This window comes from Ambystoma mexicanum, chromosome 8 (assembly GCF_040938575.1).
Source record: "Ambystoma mexicanum isolate Mex_15411 chromosome 8, UKY_AmexF1_1, whole genome shotgun sequence".
Lineage (NCBI taxonomy): Eukaryota > Metazoa > Chordata > Amphibia > Caudata > Ambystomatidae > Ambystoma > Ambystoma mexicanum.
The window spans coordinates 983,449,124-983,467,633 of NC_090929.1; the positions used below are offsets into that span (position 1 = coordinate 983,449,124).

Here is an 18,510-nt window from a genome sequence, read left to right on the forward strand (position 1 = left end):
TACCCTGTAAAAGTCAATTCTAGGCTCTCACGCCCCCCCTTCCCCAGTCCCCTCAGAGGACTGGACCGTACATGGGGGGAGGGGGGGAGGGAATGGAACGTAGAGTCAAATATAACAGTAACTGACAATGGTCAGTATTGTGTACATTTACCACAGAAGTGTATCAATATGCACTTAAAGCTGATTCAATACAAAATATTGCATTGCATATGTTACACTATATGCCCCTCAGACTTCAAAAAATATATCCAGACTGTCTGGCAATGCCTGAGATGTAGATCACAAGATGCTGGTATATTACACATGTTATGGAGTTGTCTGGCTTTGGGACATTACTGGAACTCCGTATACGCTGCACTGTCTTGCATGATGGGTAGACGGATACCGGAATCTCCATTGTCACCTATGTTTGTTCTGTGGCAAGGGGCAAAGGACAAAAAACTAAATATCAGATGTGTGGTTGCAAAGAAGTGTATACTAAAGAAATGGAAATCCACCATCCTTTAGTGAATGGCTTAAAGAGTTAACATGGCTTAATGTTTGTGAGGAACAATCTATACTGAGAATGCCCCACGTGTCCAGACCAAAGGATATATGGGGTGAATTTAGAGACTACTTGACTAAAGATGAAGCACTGGGAAAACAATAGCGCTTTGGACGGGATAGCGAGAAAACGAAAATGCTGATTGGGTTTATGTATCATGTACTCTATTGTAAATTTGTTTACTGATTAACTTTAATTGCATGGTCATGTTATGTTTAACTTAAAAGTGTAAAAAAAAAAAAATGGAATGAACAAACAATGCCCATCTTCCATGATAATGGCACTCTGGCGAGGTTCTCCATTACCTGAATGCGTCAGAATGGAGCTTTGTGATTTATAGTTGAACAGGGAATGCAACAGTTTTTCTGACATCCATATGTGCAGAAATGCTAGTTTTGAGTGGGAGTTCTATGCTAGAATGGGAGTCCTTGTCCCCAATAGGGGAGTCGCTCCCATTGAGGTTCCACTTGCTCTGACCCCTACGGAGGGTCTTGGTAGTGGGCTAATCTTCCTAGCCTCAAAAGGGGTGGCTCCCATATGGGGAGAAGGGACAAATTATCCAGATTTGTCACATTGCTGAACACCTGTGCACAGATCGCCAGACCTTCCCGAAACCACTAAAAGAAATGACCATTCACCGAACGCCAGCTTAAGACAAGCCCAGAAATGTACTTGATGGATGCTGACACTCAACCTCAGCCCTATCCGGAACACCATCATCCCAATGGAGGGCACTCCCTACATTTCTATTAACATAGCAGGGGCCGATGGACACAAGCCGAGTAACACTATTGAACACACCTCCACATCGAACGCTACCAAACTAAATGACTAACAAATACTTTGACAAACCTCCCTATTAATTTCGCTGGAATTCACCAAAATCGAACAATTTTATCCTACATCCTGTCCTTTCCTCCATACTTAAGGGACATTCCTCAGTCCTCTGGGACGGGACCAGAGGACTTTGTAAAAGCATAAAAATTTTGCACAAATGTTGTCCTTCCTCTCTTTATGCGGGGTACCGCACACGGCCGTAACCCCGCCCACCTTAGCTCCGTCCAGCGCATTACCCATCAGTCCTTTTCTCCGCTCGTTCAAGACTGGACGCACTTGCATCTGCAGAAGACTTTTTCTTCCAGTTTCCTCCCCTATGGCTCTTGCTTAGCGATCGTGTGGTAGTCCGTCTATGCCGTTTCAGCTAGACTTTCCGAATTGTTCTTTCTGTCAGCAACGCTTCGCTAGGGCGGATACCAATACTTTTTGTTTAGAGTGTTTTGGTCCTGACCACTGGTGGGACTCGTGTTTTTATTGCTATTCCTTTACAGTCCGGGCGCTTCAACGTCGTTTAGAGTGGTGGGAGGAGGAGTTTCAGCGCACTCCCCCTGCGCATTTTCAATCCTTCGATGAGAAGAAACAACGCCAGTGAGTTCTTTACTTTTTAGGGCACCCTGGCCCGGGGACTCCTTCCCGGTCTGGGAGGAGCGTCAAAAGCTCTGTTAATGGGGTTTGCCCTGAGGTGCCGTATAGGCCTAGAAAGTGTACCGGGGTTTTCTCAGAGGGTCTCCGTAAGGGGCCTATTGACACCAGATTAGAGGCATTGGGTACTGGAGCTTGCTCTGAGGCCTCCTTGATTGGAGCTTCTCGTAAAAACATCGGGTACGCCCCGAGGCCTCGGTTGAGGTTGATACCGAACGAAAGTTCGAGGCCCAACATGAATAGGCTTTTACCGGACTCTGGTCCGAGGTCCCTCTTTTAGAGGCTAAGGTGACCAACAGTTCTGAGAGGCCTTTTAAGGTCTTGTCGGTGAGGTGTGTTCCTCATCGTTCCCACCCTTGCGGTGACTCCAGATCTGTTGAGGGGGGCAAGGAGTGGGGATTTGAACCGTAATGCCTCCTTTACCGGCAGAGGTCCTTCCTGTGAAGGCTAGTTTGGCTATTAGCATGTCTCGGAAACATCCTAGGCCACACAGTACTCGCTCGGCTGAGGTTCCTTGTGTTGAGGCTAAAATGAAGACCTCTGACCCACCTGTGGGGACCCCTGCCTCACTTCCACACGTGTCGCAGTTCTCCTGAGGTGCTGACAAAATGGCGGCCGTTCCCGCCAAGACCATGGTGGCCATTTTGGATACATCCCTTACGACTACGCCGTTGGCCCTAGGTGTAGGGGTGGTTCTGTGGGTGAACACCGGTTTCCTTGTGCACATCCGTTTCATCCATTTTATGACGAACGCTCAGATGCCCCTACCGCACAATGTCTCGCTTCCTGCTGCATCAGCGCCCTTGATTTATGTGGACACCACTAGGCAAGGGCCCTCTTGGCAACCCTCTCCCTTGCGTCGCTGGAATTACTCCCCTCATGAGAGGCCTCCTCCGGTCACGCCTAAATCATCGGCGGAGGACCCCTTTTTCGGCAAGTTTCAAAAACGTATGCATTCCGACTCCATGAAAGAGTACTTTCGTGGCTTGTTTAGTGAGATATGCCTGCCTGCGCTGTCGGTTCCAGCTGCGGTTCCGGTGGTTCCGCCGGCGCCGTCTTTGCCTGCTGGGCCCCCCCACCCCCGACTCTTCCACCCCTGCCTCCGTTGTCCCCAGTGGACAAGGCCATTGTGGTGCCTGATGCGACTCGGCCTGATCCGGACCTGTCAGACGACGCACAGGGCGAGCAGGACAGCGAAGACCAGCACTGCTCTATCGGAACCTTTCACGACCGGTTGCTGGACATGTCTGCTGGATGTTCCCGAGGCAACCGCTCCGCAGGAGGGCATGATGCTTTCGGGGGCGTTCACCTTGTCTCCTCAGGAGCGTACCGGCTTGTTCTTGAAGAAGGATGTTTTGGCTGAGGCCCGTAGAGTCTGGGAGAAACCACACTCTGGACTGTTTGTCAACAAGAAAATTGATGCGCGCTACAGGCTCTATTCTTCGGAAGAGGTGGCCTTGGCGTCATGTCAGCCCCCTTCCTCCACGGTAGTGGCTGTGACCACTTTGCAATCCAGGCCTGTGGTATCCCCTTCTACGACGGATACACAGGTTCTGGGCAAAGAGGATTAGCTTCTTGAATCCCTTGGGAGGAATATTTTCGCTAATTTAGCCCTGCAACTGCATCAAGCCAATGCAGAACTGATGTTAGCGGGGGCGAATATGAAAATGTGCAAAGTTCTGTCTGAGTTTGAGGAGTTTATTCCTGCTGAAAAGCTTGAGGATTTCAGGGCGGGATTGTCGGATGCCAGGGTCCTGGCACAGGATCTGCTGGATGATGCGGCGCATCATGTCGCCACTTCGGCCCGTGGCCTTATGCTCGGCGTGGATACCTCTCGTCAGGCTTGGCTGCACGCCACCAAGTTCTCTAAGGAGGTGCAGGATAAGGTTTTGGACCTGCCCTTTGATGGCAAAGAGCTAGTTCATTCTACAACAGACGTGGAGCTGACCAAAACTAAGGACAGCACTCGGACCGCCAAGTCCTTGTCTGTCCTGGTAAAACCACCTTTTAGGACACAGATTGTTGCAGCCTCGGCCTTCCTCTGGTTTCAGGGGTTTTCTAGATCAAAAATCCTGCAGGGTTGACACCCGTTTGGGAAATTCCCACCGAAGGCAGCAATGGTGCCGGTTTTTCTCCCGCTCCTCAGTCTCCTCCTCAATTTCAGGTGGTGCCGTCACCGAGAAACCAGTTAAATTAGGGTTTTCTGCACTCTCACAAGACCCTGATAGGAAGACGCATTGCGTCTCTTTGGGAGGCGTGGCAGACGATCACAGAGGACCGGTGGGTCTTTGTCGCTCGGGCGGGCTTCCGCTTACCCCTTCTCCCCCCTACCTCTTCCATCAATCCTCCCTTCCAGCAGTCTGGGTCGCCCTCACTCAGAGCCGAGATTCAGAAATTACTGGCTCTCAGAGCGGTGGAACCTGTTACCTTTAGGGAGCAAGGGGAGGGCTTCTACACCCGGCTGTTTACAGTGCCCAAATCAACCAGGCTGGCCTGCGCACCATCCTAGACCTTTCTCAGTTCAATCTTTTTGTACCCCACAAGAAATTCAAGATGATCACACATGGTCAGATAAAGTCCTCTTTACAGAAGGGCGATTGGCTCAGCGTGGTGAACCTTCAGGATGCGTATATGCATATCCTGATTTGGAATCCACACCAGAGATACCTACAGTTTTCTGTGGGGAAGGAGGACTTCCAGTTCCGAGAGCTCCCTTTTGGCCTCACCTGGCACTGCAGGTCTTTGCGAAGATGTCGGTTATCGCAGCTTATCTTCGGCTTCAGGATATCCATGTGTATCAGTATTTGGACGATTGGCTGTTGCGCAGTCCTTGCCCGCTGAAATCCTCGAACAATCTTCAGTCTCTCCTCCAGCTCCTGTTCCACCTTGGGCTGTCGTGAATTGACAGAAATCTTCCATGACGGTCTCTCAGGACTTGACTTTCCTGGGTTTTCGTTGGAACACGATTGACTGCAGAGTTTATCTGACCGGGGCTGTCTGCGGTCAGATAAACTCTGCAGTCGATCGCGGATCTGTTGGCCACGTGTCAGATGGTTGCGTACTCGGAGAGCATGTTGGCCTGGTGGTTCCAGAGGCTTCTGGGTCTCATGGCCTTGTGCGTATTGGCTCTTCCTCTTGTTCGGCTCAAGATGAGGCAGACGCAGATGGCTCTTTGGAATTCTTGGCGTCGGGCTGTGGTTCCGGACTCCAAGATGATATAGATTCCAGTGTTCATGAGAGTGGACCTGGTGTGGTGGTCGTCTCTCAGCAACCTGTCGGTGGGTGCGGGTTTTCAAGACCCCGCTCCGATGGTGACGATCACGACAGACTCCTCCCTTCTGGGGTGGGGTGCGGCATTGGATCTTCAGGTCTGACCTCTGGTCGCCCCAAGACAAGTTCCTTCACATAAATCATCTGGAGCTTCTGGCGATTTTCCTGGCGCTCAAGGCGTTCAAGACGGTCATTGCCAACAAAGTGGTTTGTGTCCGCACAAACAATATGGTGTCAATGTTTTACATCAACAAGCAGGGGGGCACCAAGTCTCCTCTTGTGCATCTGGCCATTCAGATTTGGGAATGGGCGGTTCAGCATGGCGTCTGGGTGGTAGAAGTCCACATCCCGGGCCAACTGAACATCACGGCAGATGCCCTCAGTCGACGGACAATTTCTCAGCTACGAGTGGGAATTGAAAGCGGAGGTCCTCTCACCGATATTCCTGTATTGCGGCACTCCTGAAGTGGACCTCTTCGCAACATCAGCAAACAAACTTCCTCTGTATGCCTACAGAAATGGACTGGGACCGTAGCCTCCTCTCTGGGGGATGCTGTAGCCTCCTCTCTGGGGGATGCTCTCGAGATTCCTTGGCACAACATGAGGGCCTATGCTTTCCCGCCTCTGCCTCTGATTCATCGGACGATTTGCAAGCTGAGGAACACAGTGAACTGTTCTCTTCTGCTCATAGCTCTGTGGTGGCTGGCCAGGTTCTGGTTTTCAGAGCTTCAACGTCTGTCAGTGTGTGCACCGATGAGGCTCCCGTTGGTTCCCGATCTGCTTCACCAGAGGGATCGGCAGCTGTGGCACCCCTCCCCACAATCGTTCTGCTTGGCGGCATGGTGCCAGAGTTCAGATCTTTAGAACATCTCAAGCTGTCTGCGCTGACAACATGCGCATTATCCAGGCAGCCAGGAAGCCCTCGACAAGGTCTCAGTACAGAAGCAAATGACTTCGGTTCTGTCACTGGTGCTTAGCCAAACAGCTGGACCCCAGGGTGGCTATGATTGACACTGTGCTGTCTTTTGTTTCTCACTTAGCAGAGTCAGGCATTCATGGTCTGTCCTGTCATGCAGAACTTATTTTTCGGCTGCGGCTGCCTATCTATCCACAGACCAGTGCTCCTATTCACTGTCAAATCCAGTGGTTAAGAGACTCTTCGCGGGTCTAATGCGTCTCTACTCTCCGGTTCGCAAGCTGCACCAGACGTGGGATCTGAATGTGGTCCTTACAGCGTTGTGCCGTAAGCCGTTCAAACCAATGGCCACGGTAGATCTTAAGCACCTTTCGTGGAAGGTGTCTTTCTTGGTCGCTGTTACTTTGGCAGGGCGAGTGAGTAAGCTCCAAGCTCTGTCGGTGGAGCATTACTTCTTGGGTTTCCACAAGGATAAGGTGGTCCTAAGGACAAATCCTTCTTTCCTACCAAAGGTGGTTTCTGATTTCCATCTGAATCAGTCAATCTCCCTGCCTGTATTCTTTCAAAACCCAGCTTCAGAAGCGGAGAGGGTTTTGCATTGCTTGGATGTTATAGGAACTTAAAAGCTCTATCTGGACAGAACATCTGAATTTAGGAGTTCTTCTCAACTATTGGTGACCTTTGGTAATCCACAAGGTAAGCAAGCCTCTAAAGCGACTATCTCCAGATGGATCGCTGCCTGTATTATGGAGTCTTCACTGTTCAGGGTCTCCAACCTCCTAAAGGGATTCATGCACACCTGGTACGGGGCAAGGCAGCTGCGGTTGCCTTTCAAAAATATGTCCCCTGGAAGACCATCGCAAAAGTGGCTACTTGGACCTCCTCATCGGCTTTTTGTAAACACTACTGTTTGGACCTGAGCTCCAGATCCGATGCTCAGTTTGGCCAGGCTGTGTTGAAGAACCTTTTTCAGTAGGGGGGGTTTCCATCGACCTGTAGTTCCTGTGAGGAGTGCTTGGGAATCTCCCTTAAGTGTGGAGGAAAGGGGACGGGACATAGGTGTATAAAAAGGTTACTCACCGTAGTGACCACCTTACTCCTAGTCCATAGTCCATTTTCCTCCAGACGCCTGCCCGCTGTCCCCTCTAATAAGGTTCCTCTATTATTGCTTAAATGTCTCTGATAGAAAAGGACTGATGGGTGATGCGCTGGGAGAACTAAAGTGGGCGGGGTTACGGCCGCATGCGATACCCTGCGTAAAAATAGGAAGGACAACATTTTTGCAAAATGTTGATGCTTTTACAAAGTGCTCCGGTCCCGTCCCACAGGACAGAGGAATGCCCCATAAGTATTGGGGAAAGGGGACTATGGACTAGGAGTAAGGTGGTCACTACGGTGAGTAACCTTATTATTCCTCTTTGACTAATCTCACATCCTTGTTTTAGCTTCTGTTATAGTCCAAATTCGCATTGGTGAAATAATTCAAAATATAACGTTAGATGGCTTCAGAGCTGCATTCCGTATGAAAAAATCCTGCCCAGTACTAGAGGGGAGGAGAATCTTCATAGTATTTCACCCTTTAGACACATAAAAAGTAATTACAAGAGACCAAGCCAAAAATGAAACTATACTTTAGACAAGTCATGGCTCAATTTATTTAAAATCCATGGAAAATAATCAAAACTTCACAAGATATCAGTCACCTAAGCGCATTTACAAAAAAAGACACAAAGAAATTTGAGAGACCCTAAACTGCAGTATGTGATTGAATTGCAAATGGGATTTTAAAACTATTTGTGCAGTAGGGGACAATCTTGCACCAGTTGTATGATCATGCCCTTTACAACTTGGATTGGCTACATCAAAAAAGTCAAATATTAGGCCCCATTACGAGTTGGGCGGTAGCCCTTAAATGTGACAGTAACGGTATAGCCGCTGCATTTAAGGGCTGGTCTGATCACGAGTTGGGCTAGGCTGTTTTACCTCCAACTTTTTGGTGGAGGTGAAAATCCCATTTAGCGACCTGTTTTCGGCACAATGACCGCTGGCTGTATTAGCACAGAGTATTTGGACCAAAAATGCCCAATTGGGTCCCGGAATGGGGATTTACTGTTAACACCCAACTCGTGATCTGGCGGTAATAACGGCAGACCGGCTGGCGCCAACGCTATTACAGTTGGCCAATATTATAGCCGGGATATTTGTTTCATTATAAATGTGCTGGACAATACTGAAAAACTGCCTTGCACGATGTACTATTAACCATAAATGCAAATAAAAACATTTTAAAATAAAATTACAGCCGGGATATTGCTCAACTCGTGATAAGGCCATTGTCACAGGTATGCGTTTACACACTTAGAAATGAATATTCAAAATGCTAACTCGGGCAGCTCTATCTGTTAGGTTGACTACTTGTCAACATTTGGCCATGCCGAAAGAAACTTCCTGAGGTAAAACCTTTGTAAATCTAGAAATGGATAAGAAGTAAACCCATAAGATTGCTGATAGTTTCACTCTAGAACGACCAACCTAATACTCTTGCACAATTATTAATAGTTGGATAATAGAAATTCCTATTGTGCATGGCCTTTGACCAGGCTGTGATCTTGCACCCTTATTGTTCAGTTTACATGACTCGGACCAGAGTGTATTCGCTGCATAAATGGACTGGACTCTGTCCTTCCCATAGTGTATGTGCATAAAAATTACCTTTGTCTTAAATACTGATTAGGCTCTAGACACACAGAGGTTTTTGAGATGTTCGTCATTCTAAATGACGTAAAGTTAATTTAAAAGAAATTGCACATTTCTAATTTTTGGATGATGCAATGCACGTACTAAATGGTAATCTTGGAGGTGTATACCTTGAAATCAAATCGTTTTTAGTGTTGCGTTAACTTTACTTGCACACCTACACCGTTTTTTTTTTTCTTCATTTTTCCACAGGTTCCATTAGGAAGATAAGTGGGCTATTTTGATCCTTTTTATATGTTTTGAAATAATGCAATTCTGGGTACTGAGGGATGGGTGGGGGCTGGGTGGGATAAGAGTAGAAAAGTCACACTAATAAATATATGCAGCCAAAACCTTCTCTATCATTGTTCTGGACACAGAACTGAAACATTCACTTATTTTAGATTTTATCCAGAATATACCATTCATTCAGAAACAGATTATTCTGTCATAAGGTTAGCATTCTTGCTTGAGTTTTGCTTTGTAGGTTCTGAAGGCCAAACTTGGCTTTTCTGCTTAAATGAATTAATGACTAGCTTGGAGGTCAGGTACTGATCATAAATGAACCACGTTGCAGAGTAATGTAGAATTAAACATTTGGATAACGGGTCACACCTTCCTGGCTTTAAGAGGACTCTACGGAAAAGGTTTGCCAAAGCCATCGGGAACATAAAGTGGCTAATGGTAAGTATAGCACCTAGACTGATTATACTATTATCAGTTAGAACCAGCAAGGCACCTAATGAAGCGATCACATTTTAATGCTAGGAAATCGGTCTTCAGTTATTGTATGAACAATATCGAGTTATGATATAAGCTAAGTGGATAATGGGAGTTTTATGCTACACATACTCATGCATTTTGCCATACATAGGGCAGAGGGTACTTTGTATACGGACTCCTGAACCATATTGTAACAGAAAAGTAGGCCTCTCCTGATGCGTGGATTTATGGTATACCGGAATATCATGTCTGGGTAAATAACCAATATTGATTTGAGTGTGCACTCCGTTAATATAAATATAATACATGGTAGCCTGCGAAATATGCATAAAACCCAGTAAATAATGTTCTAATTAGTCTAGTTGTAACATCACTATTCACCTGGCATAAGAAAATGATATCACTGCTACTCTAGAATCCATTATTACAGTTGATTTGTGATGTCACAATGTCGACGGGTTGAGCCAGCATAGAGCAGAGTTCCAGTTGTCACTTCAACACTTAATTAAAGCTGTGGAAACTTGCCCAACTCCTTTCTTTAAAAAATGTCTTTCTATACACTTTACAGACCTTAATTGATGGTCTTGTTTTTATTTATTTTTTCAAAATCAAATCTTTGACAATTTTGAACCATCTACAATATCACCAACTTGTACATCCTATAAGAGTTAAGTCCCTACCCCCTTTATGCAGGTCCAGTGGATTACTGTGTCACTTTCCCACAATCGGGTACTTCTACGTATTCTCAGTTTTATTTTTTTACCTTCTTGGGTGAGCTATCGATCATCTTTATTGAAGGGCAGCCGGAACCTTACTGTGTGTCCTTGTCTCGTCTATAAGATGTTAGGTATTCCATATGGTAAATGGACCTTACTTTTTGGACACACTCCTCTGTGGGCATGCTTTTCCCTCTTCCAATGTTGAGCTATACAGCATCTCGCTGCCACCAACAAAGTGTGGACCATGTGATTTTCCCCCCCCCCCCTCCCTTTCCCGCACACCACCCCAAACAGCAGCAGCCTGGGTTCCCTAGGTCTGTCTAGCCCATCCAGTCCCCTTTGCCACCCCAGCACCTCCTCCAAAATGTCTGGATTACGGAGCATTTACACCACATGTGATGATAATCCCCCTTTGCCCTCCCTCAGCGCCAGCAGTGGGCGTCAACCCCAGGTACATTCTCGCTAGTGTTGCTGGCGGGTAGTGCCATCAGTGCAATAGTTTGAATGCCTGCATTCTATACTGCAGGGATAACGTGGACTTCTTCACCCCTCTGCACATTTTCTTCACCCCTCTGCACATTTTTCCCCACAGCTGGTAGGTTATTTCAATTCCTAGGTCCTCCACACCCCCATTTCCGCCGTGCTGACAAGATATCTATGGGTTCACACCTCCTCAATTCTCTGTACAGCCTGGAAATCCTTACTTTGGTATTGGCTTCTTGTAACAGCACATTTTTGAAGGGGGTGAGTTTTCAGGATAGATTCTATCCACACGGTTGTCGTCAGGACTCCCTTTTAAATGTAGATATTTGAAGTGTGAGAGACCCTTCAGTCCCAACCAAGCCTCCAGTCTGGTTAATCACATGAATTCTCCCTCTCCCAACATCTGCCCTGCCCTAGAGAGCCCCGCCTCTTACCACTGTTGGAACCTCAGAGGGTCTGTCATGTGATTTCTTATAGGTGGTGCCCAAATACAGCTAAGGGGGAGGACCAGGTTGACAACCAGCGAGTGGCAATGCCCTCCCGCCTGATCAACCAAAACACTTCTAAGGTGGGATGCGTTAATGTTCCTTTAGGGATTTCACTTCGTGGAACCCACATCCACTCTCGCAGTGTTTCCAGCTGTAGGATGGCATTGTCCATATGGACCCACTGCTGCTTTGTGATGGGGTCTAGATATTCAACCATAATCCACAGCTGGGCCGCCTTGTAATATGCTCCTATGTCTGGGAATCCTACTCATCTTTTGTTAACAAGAGTGCCCTGTATGCTACCCAAGGCTTTGCTCCTGCCCAAAGAAATCGCAAGAGGGCCTTCTTGTTTGTGGCTAGGCAGTGGGCTGGTACTATCGTGGGGAGCGTTTGGAAGAGTAACAGCTTCTTGGGGAGGACTGTCCTCTTAATGCAGTTCAGCCGTGCCATCCAGGACATACCAATCCTACCCCAACTCTGCAGGTCTCCCTTTATTGTCTTCCACAGGGGGAGGTAGTTTATCCCAAATAGGTTCTCAGGTTCCCTTGTAATTTCTATTCCCAGGTAGCGGAAGCCTTCCTGCTGTGTCTGGAGTCCCCATTTACCGACCCAGTCTGTCCGCCTGTTCCCATTTCTCCGTTAGGAATGCCACTGATTGAGAGGTTGACCCAGAATCCCGACCGTTCCCATATTCTTTCAGTCCTTTTAAGAGAGCCGGCACAGATGGCTGTGGGCTAGTGACGTAGAGCAACACATCGTCGGCAAAGAGACTTACTTTATACTCTATTCCCCCTATGTGAACTCTGGCTATGTCTCCTAACTGTCTCAGGCGTATCACTTATGGCTCCATCACCAGGGCATACAGCAGTGGGTACAGGGGGCATCCCTGTCTTGTCCCCCTGTGGAGCTCTATTGTCCTTGACACGGTCCCGTTCACCGTTGCTCTTGCCCTCGGGTATGGTTTGTCCCTGATCCATCCCATCCATCGCTTTCCCATCCCTACCTCCTCTAGCACCCCTTCCATGAATGACCAGTTCACCCTATCAAACACCTTTTCGCTGTCAAGGGAGAGGACCAGGGGCCCCTTCCTCTGCATTGTTGGGTCATATAGGATGTGTAGGGTCTTTCGTTATCGGATCCCTGCCTATTTTAAATTAACCCTATCTGGTCTGGCTCTATTAGGCCAGGGAGGTGTATCTCCAAACGAGACACCAAGATCCTTGTCAAGATTTTTGCAGCCATGTTGAGTAGTGATATGGGCCTATATGAAGCACATTTCGCCTTAGCCTTGCTTGGGGATCACCATGATGAATGCCTCCCAAAAGGTAGGGGAAATGTCCTCTACTCCCTTTAAGGAGTTGGAGACCTTCACCAGTGGGCCAGCGAAAATGATTTGCAACTGCTTATAGGAGCCTGCCGTATAGCCATCTTCCCTGTGGGGCCTTGCCTGTTTTCAACTTACCTGTTGCCCTCTTAACCTCCCTGAGTTATCTCTGCTTCGAGCAGAGATTTTCCCTCTCGTGCGGTGGGGGGATGGGGAGCCTGCCCAGATATTCCTTGATCTCCCTCCCCTGGGATTTTTCCGGTTGGGAATACAGTGCCTTATAGAAGTCTGCAAAGCAGTTTGGGAAGTGGTCCTCGATTCAGAGTGGCGCCCCCTTCTCGTCCCTTAACCAGTGTACCCTTCTGTCTCCCCTACATTCCCAGACTCTGTTTGCCAGCAGTGACCCTGCCCGATCGCCCCCTTCGTAGAATTTTTGTTTGGTGTATCTCCTTTTTTTGCCACTTCCCCCATCAAGAGCGAGTGCAATTCTTACCACTTGTCCCACGTTGTTCCCAGTTAACGCTCTCTATCCTCTCCCAGTCTAGACAGCCTCGTCCTCATGTCACTCAGTTGTTTCCGTATCTTCACTTCAATCCGTGCCCTTTCCCTCTCTTTTCGGGCCCCTTCCGCTATGAGTAGGCCCATCACTGTCGCCTTGGCCGCCTCCCAGACCGTTTTTGAGTTTGTCTCCCCTATGTCATTTACTACAAAGTATTGGGGTGATTCCGTTGGGAGGAAGTCCCTGAATATTGTGTCCTTGAGGAGACCGTTGTTACACCTCCAACGTGGCTGTCCTTTCCTCCCCTCCTCCAACCACCAGTCTGTTGTAACCATCTCATGGTCTGAACAAGTCACTCTTTCCATCTTCTGTGACCACACTATGGCTTCCTGTTCCCTAGGAACCAGTAGGAGGTTGATCCTGGGATGTGTAGGGTGGGGGTGAGAAAAAGGTGTACCCTCCCGCCTGGGGGAACTTAGACCTCTATACATCCACCCAGGAGGGGTCTTCCAGCAGTTGGGCGAATGCTTTGTGTTCCCTCCCCTTTGCTTTGGTCTTGTTTCCCCTGCCGACCACCAGTCCACTGCTGTGTCCACTATCAGGTTGAATTCACCTCCCACCATTAGCGTGCCCTCCCCCTACTCATCAGGTTCCAAGAATGCCTTACGCAGGATTGCCCGCTGATGCACATTAGGTGCATATATGGAAGCCAGGGTGATTAGGCGCCCCTCGACCCGCCCTTTGACTGCCACCAACCTTCCTCAAAGCCCCCCTTGACCTGTGCTTCCCTTAGTTGCATGCCACTTTCCGGTTCCCATCTCCCCTTTTTCGCTTTCTCTCTGTACACCGACCCACGGTGTGGCCTTTCCCCCAGTTCGGTTGTGAGGTTGTACTGCATTTCCCCCTTCCCTCTGCCGCCATATCTACCCGTTCCCCCTCCCCTCTATCGATAGGAGTTCTGCTCATGTTGCTGATTCCCCTCTGTGTCCCCCTCCCCCCGCCTGCCTTTATCCTCTGCCCGCCCACCCCCCACCCTTTGCCCGTTGAGGCGTTCAGCCTCCCATTGTCGTATGTCTGGGTTTTATGGCCGAACCACCAAGGCGGTGGTCCCTGTCCTATTCTTTCACCCTCTATAAATAAAACTTTCCCCAATCACATAGCCTTGTAGCGTTGCCTGACCCCTCTACCCCTTATCACTTCCCTGGTGTGAGCCCATTCTATCAACTCCGCCCTCCGTACTAGGTCTGTGGTTCGCTGATGTCTCCCTGCCCCTGTCCCCCTGTTGACCAATTTGAACTTGGCACCGGCCAACAACTCTGTCTACTCAACTATGTGTCGCCACCTCCCCAGTTTTGCCTCCACACTTCCTTCAAAAACACAACTTTAGACCACTAAATGGAACCTTGCTTCCTGAGCTCCTTGGGGCCCCTAATCTGTAAAAATGATTTCCAGGTGAAGCATACCCCTTCAAGACGGCTTTTATCTGGGAGACGGGGTGTTGAGCTTCTGATATTTCCTGGCACCCTGTGTTTTTACGCCTTCTGTGATCCATCTTTGGGCCTCTGGTCTCGCGTCTTTGGCTGGTTCAACCACTCCTCCATCCCCTATTTGGTCTTGAGCGTGTCCTATTAAATCCTCCGTGGCCCTCTCGATATCTTCCTCCGGCATCAGCTGGTATCTCTTCCCCTAAACCCCCCCACCCCGCCCAGTTCGAATGAGTGCAAAGGGGTATACCCACCTGTATCACACCCCTTTTTCCTGGAGCCACCATGTGGGGGACCACATTTCATGCATCTCAGGAGGGTTTGCGCTGAGAGGTCCTGGAAGATAGTCACTTTAGAGTTCTCATAGTCCTTGACCCCCATTCTTCTTGCTTTGTTCAGGACATCGACCTTGTCTCGGTAATAGTGCAGTTTTGCAAGGACTGAGCGCGGTCCCCTGGTACCCTCTCCTGCCCCGTGGATTCGGGCTATAGCCACTTGTTCGCCTTCTTTGGCCCCAGGGACCATCCCCATTATTTCTCGAATTTTTCTTTCAAGACCATCTGTAGATTCCAACTCTTTTTCTTCTAGCCCAAAAAAGCAGTTTGTTGCATCTCTCGCGGTTTTCTAGATCGTCCACTTAGAGCCCTAGGTCATACTCCCTCCTTTCAATGTCCCGAAAGCGGATCTCTGTTTGAGATTCCTCATCCTCCAGTCTTTCTTCCACGGTGACTACTTTTGCAGATAGGCCTGCAACTTTTGCCCCAATGTCTGTGCACATTCCGTGGATCTCCTCCAGTAGCTCTTAAATGTCACTGTTTATGGTCCCTGTTTCCGTGTCACATGGGCCGGATCCCCCTTCCGCCTTTGTTGCCGCCATAACCCCTTTGACTTGATACTGGAACTTCGAAAGAGCTATCTTCCAGCTCATTCACTTGGTGACAGTCTAGTACGGCTGGGTTTCTTCTGAGGTGCTCCCTCCTTGCTTCTTGCTTCTTTCTTCTTTCTGTATCTGGTGCACTTCACCCTTCACCTTTTGCCATAGGGTGTGATGGGGGTTGGGAGGACGTTCTCCCTTAGCTCTGTTCCCTATGTTCTCCTTTCTGCTCCTTCACCGATCTCTGACCGGTACCGGCCCCACGTTGTTGCTGATTCTCCTCCAGCCGTGATTGGTGTTGCGTATGTCTCCCTGGGGGAGGCTGTCCCTCTTCCCACTGGCTCTTCCTCATCACATGTGGCTTTTTCCTGGGGCACCTCACTCCTTTACCTGGCCTCACTGCTGGGGCCTCATGTAGCTCCGGGCCACCTGTATCCCCACTGACCAGATCAGGGTTAAGAATAGGCCTGTGTGTTCCACCGTTGTACACTGCTCCTTGCCATTCTGAGGCTGTGTCCTGTGCTTTTCCTACTTTCCCCACTGTGTCCCCATGCCTCTCTGCCCCTGTGCACCCCCTTGCCTGGTGCCCTGGAGTAGGCCTTAACTTTTATGGACTATGTGCCCCACTGGAGTGCGTGTGGGGCTGAGGAGGGGGACAGCCAATTCCTTCCTGCTCCTCCTTCCCCCCCCCCTGCCCCCTCCCCTGTGCTGCTCACTTGGTTCTCTCCCGGGGGTCCGCTCTGTGGCTCCCTTCACTTATGCACTCTACTGCTGGGGACCTGTACAGTGCCTGGGCCTCCTGCGTCCTCATCCCACTTGGGGGAGGGGAGGGGTTAATGCCTGGCCTCCGCGCTCCGACGCTGCATGTTGCCTGTCCTCACACTTTGTTTTGCTTTGTGTCCTGAGGGCAGGGAGGGCTGTCTCCCTTGCTGCACCGCTGCCCGGCATTACTGCGGCAGGCCCGCTATGCTACTGCTTGCCTCAAACCCCCCTGTCCCCCAGAGGGATCGCTGGGGCTCCCTCTGTTTCAAGCTACCTCTCACCGCCACTCCGGCTCCTCCCAGCAGGGGACTCACAGCTGCGGCCGCGGGTTGCTGCGCTGCCATTGAGTGCTCGGCCTTCTCCCCCTCTGTGTGATGGGCCTCTGCTTTGGAAGTGCTTTTCATGGTCCTCTCGGGGTGCGGAGCTCTCTCCTCTGGCCGGGGTCTGCCACTGTTATTGCGCTGCCCGAGGTCCCATCGGCATGAGTCCCGGGGTTCGCTGTTCGCCTCAAAGTTTCAATTTCATAGGACAGCCTCTCCGAACTGCTTTTTTTAAATATATTTTATTTGAAGTTTGTACAGCGCTTGCCCTACCCAGAGGGTCTGAGAGCACCTTTAATGTAGAAGATGGGAGATGAAAACAGAAGTCACATATATGGTAATGGGTTCATTTTATGCACTGCTGGAGTTCAACACATGGGAGCAACCACCTACTTGCACATTACTCATCTGAAAGCATAGAACTGTTTAGATGCATTTTTATTAAACATCTTAAACCGTTTCTCTGCAAGACAGAAGCTGCATATTTTTTTCACCCAAACATAAATGTATCAACAACTGGAAGATCACTAACATTAGATTAAGAAAGAGAACAGATATTAATGGAGAGGAGTATGGCCATGTATAAAATAAAATACTATCATATGTAAAAAGGATATTGCAAGTCAACTCTGAAGTTCTGTTATCTTATGAAGGAACTGGACCTTCGTCCTCGTTCCTCTTTCATTATGGAACTTCTTGGTGAGTTACAGTGCCCTCATACTATGCAGTGCGGGTAGTTTATCCTATACGTAAAATGACCTTGTGAGCTTTGTGGTAGGAGCACAACAGTTATTATATTACTTGTAAATTTGGTCAAAGCAGAGAAAAGCAGGGAGCTTTTATTTTGTTTATTCATACTTTTTTATTTATCTTGACGAGATATCTGCATTTGTAAATATTTTAGGTTGTGCAGTCTGATTCAATTTGTATGTACTTTTGAAAAAATATTGTTTAAATATATTTTTAAGACACTTGTTTTTCAAACAATTTGAATAGTAATCGTGGTATTTTTAAATGAATTAACTTGTAATAAACTTATTTGAAGAAGCTAACGTTCATATTTTTGAATCCACAGTTTCTTTTAATTTTTCGGAAGGCCACAACTGGAGAATTACAAGAGAATAGCGGGCTTCACGCTCTTGCAACACTCTCCGGCATTGATGTCTCCACTGAGGGTGTGAAAGGGGCGAAAACATTTTTTGAAGCCAAAGTAAGTACACCACACTATGTATAGATTTCAAACAATATATGGAGCATCCTTTGTATTTATATTTGGTATTTGTTCAGCACTGGATGCTTACTATGGATTCTGTAGCTATCCTGTTTTCCACATAGGCTGAAGTGTTCAGGCTTCTGGAATAGGATGTCATTTGAGTGTACATCAGAGTGGTGACAAGGCATTAGCATGAAACGGAAGCAGATACGGCTCAGTTGGATGAATGCAAAAGTTAAGTTTTAAAGTAAAACCCAGCAGCAGCTGCCATGAACTAATAGCAGTATCCCTTACCACCATCTGCCAACCCCTAGGTTCCACATTCCATGGCGGCCACCCAACATTAGCAGCTACCACACATCAACCGCCCTCCCACCCACAATTCTTTTAACGTAACAAAGTATGAATTCTTGACAATGAACTAAAAAAAGATGTAACTACATAACATTAAAATGCATTCAAATGGTGGAACTGCAAAACATTAAATACATACTGGTGGAACTACATAACATTAACATACATGCTTACCCCGAATGCCACACATCTCCTCCCCCACGCCTAAACCCTTGAACATAACAATTTTGAAAACTACATAACATAAAAGTTCCTACTAACCTAAGTCACTGGTGATACCAGAAAAGACACAAATGAAATGTAGCATCAACGTGAACATCTT

The 18,510-nt window shown here is 48.3% G+C and overlaps 1 protein-coding gene across 1 annotated transcript in view; it reads left to right on the plus strand.

Moving 5' to 3' along the window:
- EFHD2 (EF-hand domain family member D2) overlaps positions 1-18,510 on the plus strand; it is a 313,776-nt gene that overhangs the window by 264,207 nt on the left and 31,059 nt on the right. Inside the window, exon 3 of the mRNA XM_069610892.1 lies at positions 17,697-17,831. Within this exon, the coding sequence (XP_069466993.1) occupies positions 17,697-17,831 (135 nt within the window). The remainder of the gene's footprint in view (positions 1-17,696; positions 17,832-18,510) is intronic.